We start from the raw sequence: 10,000 nt of genomic DNA, 5'->3' as shown, positions 1-10,000 counted from the left end.
TCTGTCAAAAAAGGTCAACAATGCAGTTAGCCTACGTTGCAAAGCCGAAGACGTCAGTCAGAAAACTTTTTTACCAAATGGGTGCGGATGCTATAAAAATACACCCAGCAAAAACGCCGAAAAATAGTTTATATTTGAAGTGATATTTACCGAACGTTTCCATGCTATACTAGATTGATTGTGTATGGGTGTAGTTTGAAATTATAATTATGCATATGACTTTCCAAGAAAGATCCCATTTTTGTCACATACACCTTGTCAAACACCGATACCGCGTTTGAACCGTTCTGGGGCCCGTTTCCCGAAGGTCCCGAAACTTTACGGGACCATTTCCAGGTGTCACAATTCGCTTTGTATCTCAAGAACGGAGAGGATTTAAGTCGTCAAACTTCACAGTAATTTTTCTTTTGTTGCGCCTAAACACAAATATTTTACGTTCCTAACATAAATCTCCCCATCCAAAGCAAACGTATGTCAGCATTGCCATCCGGAATTTCGCTTTTTCTGTGCCATACAAGCCACGTAAACTTGGCAGAACTAGCAGTATTATGGACCCACGACCGTGATTTGAGAGGCATGGATCTATTCTCGATTTAACGTCACGAAATTTTGAGGTAAGAATGGTAATTAAAAACATGTTTGCTTTAATTTTGGTGGGGAGATTAATATTGTAGATGAAAGATATTTGAGTTTAGGTGCATTTTAAAGAGCAATTACAGATAGGCGAGATCAGCCCTGCTTGACGATGGCGACCATGGTGAGCATATAAATGCGCAAAGTATTGCCAACTTGAAAAAAAATGTAGCGGAAAGTGAAATCTCCAAACACCCAAACGTTCAGAATTATTCATATTTAATAAAATTATTATTTCATTTGCGCATCTTGGATATGACATTGATTATAGCAAACTTAAGGAGACTATACCATCTCATTTCTAACGCGCGCTTAAGTTTTTCATTCCGTTGCGTAACTAGAAAATATGGAAGAATCTCTATTGGTAGAAATAAAAAGTAAACTACTTAAGACTCAAAAAGAGCAATAATCACCATTTTCCTGAAAGCGTTCGGGATCAAAGGTATCAGGATTTGACCAAAACGAAGAACAACGTTGCATTGCATCAATGGGAAGAAGGATATACGTTCCTGCTGGCACGAAATATCCTCCAATTTCAACATCTGATAACGCAACTCGACTAGGAGTATCTCCTGGAGGATGAAGTCGCAGTGATTCTTTGACAACATTTTCAAGGTACTGCAACTTCTCCAGCTTCTCCCATGTCAGCTCTTCTTCGTCTGGAAAGGCAGCTTCTATCTCCTTCCTCAGTTTTTCTTGAATTTGCGGATTCTTCGCAAGTTCGTAAAGGGTCCAAGCCATGGCCACACTAGTTGTATCATTGCCCGCCAGAATAAAGGTGAAAACCTACAACAAAAGGTCACATTGCCAAGTAAACCTCTGATCAGCTGAATGTTAGGATTACTAATGCTGAATGAAGTGCAACACTTTAATTGACTCGCTTGAAAATATCAAAACTTCCATACAGTAAAACAGAAGTGAATTCACACTCCAACGGCGAAAATGGAAGTCTCCGGCCGTTTTACGACATTTTGACACCCAAAAATCACATTTACAATGATGTAAATGAAACATCATAATATGGGTGATTATTTGTCGTCGTGGTGGTAAATAATCAATAAGAAGTATGATCGTTTCTCTGACGATGTAGACACTTACTTTGTAGACATGATGTTCCCTTATCGCCCGAAAAAGACCAGCAGTGCACGGTCGAAAGGTCGCGGTCTACAAGCTACGTGAGATTACAGTCCTTTCGTCGACAAGTCGTTGCGACCACACAGTGATTTGCCTACACTTACGCCGATTCGCCAACGCATGTTCCAATGTATTAAAATGACTACAAGCGATACTCAACTGCTACTGTAATAAAAACAAGTTAGGTAAAGGTAAAGGTACACCGTATTTAACGTAGGAAGTTCCTTTACCCTAACTCTTAGGTTCTAGAGGGTATTCTCCAAGGAAGCCGACCGCGGTGCGCTAATTTTACCCCCCACGTTCCATTGGTGCTCCGTTTTAAGCTACCTGAAGTGACACTGAGTGGAAAGAAGTCGAAGCGAGGATGTGAGGTCACTAGGGATCGAACTCAGGACCTCTCGTACAGAAGGCCCTTAGGCCGCGCAATAACCACATAACTTTTGAGAATACCATCCACAAAATTTGCTTCGTTGAGAACGGAACCCAAAGCAAATGCACGATTGATTCAAATGCTCTAAATTTCCCAACATTTGGCCACGTTTTGTGTAGGAAATCACGATAATCTGCACTAAAATTTTGTGAGCGAAACGACCCAAGTGTAAGCGAATCATCATGTGGGCGAAACGACCGTTTCCCTGCATTTAAGCAATTGTCTGTTATAGACGCCTGAAAATTTCAGGTGGCTCCAACGGAATACGAAGCCTTTTTTCAGTTCATTATTATATTCTCTACTTGCACAAATCCCATAATACACCTCTTTTACCCCCCAAATTTTGCATAATCATTGTTTGCAATTTCTCCTGGGACATGAAAATGTCCCCAAGAGAAATCGAAAACAATGCCTGCGCAAATTTCTTTGGGGGGCTAAAATAGGTGTGATGTGATGGGATTTGTACGAGTGGAGAATAGACCATTTTACAGTTCTGTGCTCAGTTACCAGGCCTTTGAATAAAAGCGAGGCTGGAGTTGACCTTGCTTTGCTTTGATACAAACCTCATTGCTTTCTTATGTAAATCATGTTGTTGTAATGATAACGAGTTTCTATTGACATAAGAAAAGCAGTGAGGTTTGTATCAAAACAAGGTCAACTCCACCCTCGCTTTTATTCAAAGGCCTGAGCACAAAACTGTAAAATGATCTATTGATCAGCATTGTTCCTTATCACCTACTTAATTGAAACATGGCAAATTACTAGAATGTACACGCAACTTAGTTTCCCAGCATCATTCAAGCAAAAAGAAAATTCATAAGCATACTTGGGATCTTAATTCTTCATCACTCATTCTTGAATCAGTTTCTTCATCGTACATATCCATTAACAGATCAAGAAGATCCTTATTCACAGGTGAATAGCTCCCTTCACGCTTTTGTCTACGACGCTCTTGAATAACCTGTTTTATGATGAACTGTTATTTTATTTAGCAATAAATGCGGAAAGATAATTAAGACTTCTCATAAATCAAATCGTCATTCATTTGCAAATAATTACTCCAACGACTACTACATCACACAGTCATCACATTTTATAATCATTACATTCCGTATCTGCATCGCCAACGTCACATTAATATCTTAAAGTGACAAACAAGCCATTCATCCATCTAACCATCAAATATGAAAAAAATAATCAAGTTTTATGGAGACTCGAAAGGCTTTTCCACAAGTAACAGTGGGTGTCCGACCGATCCTTTCAGTAGGGCAAGGTTTTGATATTTGACCACTGTTGTTGTCAGCCAATTTTTTTAAGGATGTCAGCGAGTACCCAATGTTGCCATGGCTACGGTACAGCACTGCTTTAGGATCCTACAAAATTCAGGTTTTGGAAAATATCTTAAAAACTATTAAGAATTCAGTGACCTACTTTTTTTTTTCAAATTGAGAAGAATATATTAAATTCTCTTACCTAATACGTACATGTAGAAGGGCTGTCAAAATGGGCCGGTAGCCAGCCGAAATGGCCACCTACTTACCAATGAATCTTCGGCCGCCTACTTTCCCCTCAATTCGCTGTTTATATCTGAACAAAAATTGAAAACTTTACGAAGTTCAAGAAAAAAAGTATGTGTAACAAATCCTCTGAACAAAGGCTTATTATAGAACGCATGGGATATTTTCATTGTACTGGATCGCAGGCTTCTGCACATGCTGAAATGGCGTCTGCCCTGAAAAAACCAAGCCAGACAATGCTAAACACACTTTTTCCCTCTCGTTTGCCTTTTCATTACCTTTTGCATAGATTGAGTATTGGATAAAAAACCACACAATTTCTGTGATTTCAGTCCTCAAGATTAAGATTTCATTTCATTTCACCGGATTCTTACTCAGTAGAGCAATCACCAACGAAGTGGTTAAAGAATGACAATAAACACAAAAAGGGATAAATGTTGGCATCTAAATTTCAAAATTTTCTGGGGAAGCATACCCCCAGAACCCCCTAGCAAGCTCACGCCTTAAGCGCTCGAATAACAATCAACGTCTAATTTCTAAATTGGGCACCTACTTTTTGACAAGTTAATGCTTTGGTGCGCAATAAAAGACAATACATACAACTTGGGCGTAAACGAGTGGCAGGGAATGTACTGGCAAGGCACGGATAATACCCACCGCCGGTATGGACCACCGGATGAGGGGCCTCAGCAACTAGCCGAGGGGGTGCCTCATGCCTGTACTGCAAGGCGGGCATAGTTGCTGGCATAATGTCCTGGGGCCACGTTAACCTAGTCCAGCAGAGTAACAATATGCCCCCTCCCTAATGGGGCTTTAGCACAGGGCTGAAGGCAGCAATTCCCCGCCCAAAACGCCGAGAGATAAACGAGGTGTGCCCTGTGTGAAGCCCATTTAGTGGTTTTGCTCCCAATTTGACAGGGAGAAAAAATGACCCCATCTCCACGGAGTTGCAATAGCGAAAAGCAAACATTGCCTGCCCCAAAGGTGAAAGGAGAGAACCGACAAGTGGAGATAGGGGTCGAAAGTACGACATGAGCATAAAAAACCAAAGCCAATGGGCATCGCATAGAGACTGGAGGGGATAGGACCCTCACACAAAACAATTAACTGGAGGGGATAGGACTCTCACACTAGACATTGGCATGGAGGGGATAGGACCCTCACACAAAAAAAAATTTGACTGGAGGGGATAGGACCCTCACACAAAACAATTAACTGGAGGGGATAGGACCCTCACAATAGACATTTGAATGGAGGGGATAGGACCCTCGCACAAAAAAATTGACTGGAGGGGATAGGACCCTCGCACAAAACATTTGACTGGAGGGGATATGACCCTCGCACTAAACATTAGACTGGAGGGGAAAGGACCCTCGCACTAAACATTAGACTGGAGGGGATAGGACCCTCGCACTAAACATTAGACTGGAGGGGATAGGACCCTCACACAACACATTTGACTGGAGGGGATAGGACCCTCACACAAAACAATTAACTGGAGGGGATAGGACCCTCACACTAGACATTGGCATGGAGGGGATAGGACCCTCACACAAAAAAAAATTTGACTGGAGGGGATAGGACCCTCACACAAAACAATTAACTGGAGGGGATAGGACCCTCACAATAGACATTTGAATGGAGGGGATAGGACCCTCGCATAAAAAATTAGACTGGAGGGGATAGGACCCTCGCACAAAACATTTGACTGGAGGGGATATGACCCTCGCACTAAACATTAGACTGGAGGGGAAAGGACCCTCGCACTAAACATTAGACTGGAGGGGATAGCACCCTCGCACTAAACATTAGACTGGAGGGGATAGGACCCTCACACAACACATTTGACTGGAGGGGATAGGACCCTCGTGCAAAACATTTCTGTCAAAATAGTCATTTGCAATAGTACTACATGAACTTGAGAGGGCAGAAAGCCCAAGGAAAGAGAATGTCACAGAAAGCCCTCAAGTGCCGAATGGGCCTTGTTTTCTTTTTGTTTTAAAGGAGAAACATGGCATTAAGCTTAGGATAGTGCTTTCACCCATGTGATGGCTGGCATGTGGCTGAAAAAGGGAATTAAAGGCAATCGTATCGAGGAGAAATGAGGGTGGGGGGAGTGCAAACACACAGCAGGCTTCCAGGGGGATGCCAACATGATTGCTGTACCCATAGGTGAAAACACTATAGGTTCAGGACGATACAGCAAAATATGAAGAAAGTTATCCAAGGAACTGTCAGATCATTACTGATTGTTAGAAAAACCCAAGTCTCAATGAGATACTCAAGTGCTCTCAAGGATTCCAGGGGATTGTTAGTAGGAGGAGCAAGAGGCCAATGACTGAGGAACCAGACATATTGTTTCCGTTGGAGTCCTGATGTAAGCTTGGTATGAGTTAGAATTCCAGCGACCCAGAATTTGAAGAGCCAGTTGAAAATGCCAGTGGTTCCGCCGGTTGTAGCAGCACCAATACTAAAACTGTGAGAAGCAGAGGAGGAGCTGTCATTGTCACAGAGGTTTAAGAGAGACCAAAAGTTGTTGGTGTGTGAAGTCTGGGTGAGATTTGGTCCACAGGAGAAGCTGAAGAGTAGCTGGCCAGGGTCTTGAGTTGCAGTTTGGAGCGTATCATCTTGCAGGGCAGAGGATGCACAAAGGTCTGAGTTTGACCTTGCAAAAGTGAGCCTGGCTGTCTCCCAGAAAGGGTCAGTTTTGGACTTTTAAATTGCAGTGTCAAATGAAGTAGGGTGAAGGATGTTGGGATGGAAAGAAATGTCTGTTCTAGCAAGATGGGACTGAGGGTCGAAATTGCCATTGCAGGTAAATTCACTGCTTCTTAAGAAGCCAAAAAATGAAAGGGTAAATGCAGCCCATAACATAAAGGAGTCAAGATTTGTAGACTGAAAAGGTTGTAACTTAGTATACTTAGATGCTATGGAGAACTGACGAGGTGATCGAGTGGCAAGCCTTCTTGCATTCCCATGGGAGAGCTTGATCCCCCTCAAACTTTTGTGAAGGGCTGGCATTGCCAGAAGGTCCAGGGGACAGCCAGACTCAATGTAAAGGTTGTCAAGTGCTGCCAGATAAACATAATCTTGCCGTAGGAGACTGTATTGCACAGATGAGTAATGAAAGAGATCAGGGTGAACTTGTGAGCAGGTCGAACGGGGAGGGCGGGGGGAGGAAACAGACCGATCACATTCCACTAGTCGAAAAAAAAAAAAAGGTTGCCACAAGACAACATCTTCCAGAGCTCCCTGTTAAGGAAAAAGACCTGCCATGATTTGGAGACTGTGGGTTACATGTAGGTTGGTTATGCGTATCAACCTTCTTTCAAGCGAACTGTAAGGACCCGGATGAGGGACAGGAGATCATGCAGAAAAAAGAGCCCTTTTGGAGACCATCGGAAACGACAGTGCGGGTTCTCATTAAATGATGCTCAGGGAGCCTAGCCTGCATTTGGACAGAGTAAAGCATAATTCCAGTAAACTCCAGAACTTGGGTAGGGCTGGTTTTTCTCGGGGGAGGGGAAATACTCAACTCGATGAAGTCAGGGGGGGGGGTAAGGGGGGTAAGAATCTAACGCATGGCTGTTGCACAGAGGGAGGAGGGGAGGTGGTGGAACAACGAAGAAAATCGTCCAGAATGGGTAGAGGCCCCCACCTAAAGCCGACAATCATAAAACCTCGCCAGCTACTCCCTAAGTTAGCCCCGCCTACTTTTTCTACAAGCTTGAATCGCACAACTCTCAACTATTCACTTCGATCCGCTTCCATTTATTCAAATTCAATAAAAGAACTAGAATAACAAGAAATCCCCCACAGTACGTTCTACTCTCTATCGGACATTGAACATTTTTATGAAATCCTAGTTAGTTGCACTCACCTTTGCCACTCGCCAATGCGAAAACATTGTCCCCCAACCTGGCCATGATGAGGATGATGGAAGGGATCTTTAAATAATGCGTAACGAACCACTCAAAGGATACGGAAAGCTGATTAAAAATGAAGGGGCACTCCGTAGGCCAACGGGAAGGGCTTTGTCAAGGTAGTAGTGGTCTTTCCGGGCCATTCCCAGAAGCTCCCTCAGGGGTGAATGGGGATTATTCTGGAGGCAGGTTACGGGGTCTGAAATTGCGCCTTCCTGGTTGCTAAGGCGACTAAAAAATTGAGTACTGGCGACCAGAATTTCACAACTGGTCGCCAGTGGGCAACCTATTGTTAAGGTCAGATCTGTTGGCCAACAGGTGTCTTACTTTTTATCCTGCAACTGTTTTTGAAATAGAAATGAAGGAGTTTTTCCGTTAACAACCTCCATAACGTCACAAGCCGTCGTTTCTCATAACATATGTATTGCAGGGGGAAAAACGCCTCAGTAAAGAGATTCAAGGACTGGTGTGAGGAATGTAACGCTATGGCGGCTTGTGTTCGACAGGGTGTGACTGGTGTTTCCGTAGCTGAAATTTTCGACAAACTAGGGGGCAGATAGATTTCATTATTACATATGCATTCGAGGTAGGATACATTTTCTCTCCAAAATGTGCGCTTTTGAAAGCAAAAAGATAATGCTTGACGCATACACAACACCATGCGGTCGTTGCTTTCTGGTATCCATAAAACAGGTCAAAATGCACAAGTTAATTTGGACCCTGGGTTAGATATCTGTTTTGGAGGGGGAGGTTTGTGGCTGTTTTCCTACGAAAGTCAACATCATAGGAAGGCCATGCCAAACCCGCAACTTCCTTTGGGTAATCGAATAGTCGCTTGATAGGGGAACATCTCTACCGCCCTTCGGGGAAAAGAAGTGAGAAGTGCAGAACAACATACAGAATATGCCGACAAGAATCGAGCTGGGCTTACTTTTCTGAGAGGAGGGAAGAACGCTTTGTGGTTTACCGATAAAGGAAATGGAAAGCGCGGGAAGGTCGTTGCCTGCTGGTCAGATGGACGCTTGGTGTACGCGAGCTACAAGATGGTGCGGAAGGATCAACGGTGTGAAGCCGTTCAATAAATTGTTCCCGAGTTCCAGTAATAAATAAATGGTTTGAGGTAGCAGGGGGCGTAGAAAACTACGTTTGTGAGGTCAGCAAATTCCCCAGCAAAGATTAAATTGCTGAACGGAAAAAACAGAACTGGTTGAGCTTTGGAAATGTCAAACTGAGAAGGGTCGCATGGCAGGATGAATGAAAGAGCCAAATAAGGTAGTCACGTGATGGGAAGTCACGCTCTCCTCCCAGGCGCTGCTCAGTATTTGCTTACCAGCATTAACATCTATTTTATTCTAAAATATCATTTTGACAGCCCTTTTAAGAATCAAAGAATTATGAATAATCATTTCAACTAGTATAACACACATTAAGATAGACTGCCAGCAGTCATTCTTTTGCTCAAAAATCCTCCCAGAGAACATGACATCCGAGAGGCGAAGCTGCGAGTCGCGAGTAGCGCGAACGTCTCCCTAAGCAAGCGCTATTAACGACTTGCAGCTTCGCTCCTCAGATATTACTTTCTCTCGGCGGATTCCAAAGCAAAACAGAGATTGCTCGCAGCCTAACATTAAGAATGTTCTGGCAAAAGAATAATAATTATTACCATACTTTGCTATAAAAAATAGCGATACCTCCAGAACAGTGCTGTCTGTGATTTCCCTTGACAACTTGAATTTCTTATTCGCAGCTAGAGGCAGATATTCAAAGTAAGGGATCAGAAACTTGCAGAGCAAATAATTGAAATCCAAGGCAGAAAATGCTGTCGCAAATGCTTTGGACACTTTACTGTCACCACCAAGAATGGTATTAAAGTTGTATCCAAACCCAGTCTGACCAATCACATCGAGTGTAAGATGACTTAAGTCATCTAAAACTTCTACATCGATGAAGTGTTTGGGTTTATAATTTTTCAGTTGCTTTCCCCAATGCTGCAAAACAACAAGAAAAAGATCTCACACAATATACTCACTTGATGAAAATGTGCCCACAGAACCATAATCGACTGAACAGAGTTCATATTATTTTCAGGAGGGACTAGCCTGCTTAGCAGGCAGTCATGTTGTTGTCGCCATGAAACACCTATCAGGCGCCATTTAGCAACTATTCACCGAACTGAGTTTTCCAACAAGTCAACTAAGCCAAGAAGCTTTGCACTTGGGACTAGCTTGTTCAACATGGGTTAAAACTAGCGAATTATGGTTTCCGTTGTACTTGGTACAGTAAGCATCATATAAATTTTTGACCTCACACATTATTAAACATGGTGTGGTAACCTTTTGTACATGTTTGCCATTAATCAAGCT

The 10,000-nt window shown here is 42.9% G+C and overlaps 1 protein-coding gene across 3 annotated transcripts in view; it reads right to left on the bottom strand.

Moving 5' to 3' along the window:
- The window catches only part of LOC138042097 (cytochrome P450 3A9-like), a 16,852-nt gene that overhangs the window by 4,067 nt on the left and 2,785 nt on the right, over positions 1 to 10,000 (bottom strand). For all 3 annotated transcript variants that reach the window (XM_068887844.1, XM_068887845.1, XM_068887846.1), the window contains 4 exons: positions 9,329 to 9,625; positions 3,024 to 3,158; positions 1,047 to 1,419; position 1 (listed from right to left, as the gene is read on the bottom strand). The exon at position 1 is cut by the window's left edge and continues 4,067 nt beyond it. In XM_068887844.1, the coding sequence (XP_068743945.1) occupies position 1; positions 1,047 to 1,419; positions 3,024 to 3,158; positions 9,329 to 9,625 (806 nt within the window). The remainder of the gene's footprint in view (positions 2 to 1,046; positions 1,420 to 3,023; positions 3,159 to 9,328; positions 9,626 to 10,000) is intronic.

The sequence above is a fragment of the Montipora capricornis genome, chromosome 3 (genome assembly GCF_036669925.1).
Source record: "Montipora capricornis isolate CH-2021 chromosome 3, ASM3666992v2, whole genome shotgun sequence".
In the NCBI taxonomy this organism is placed as follows: Eukaryota; Metazoa; Cnidaria; class Anthozoa; order Scleractinia; family Acroporidae; genus Montipora; species Montipora capricornis.
This window is presented reverse-complemented; position numbering and strand designations above follow the sequence as displayed.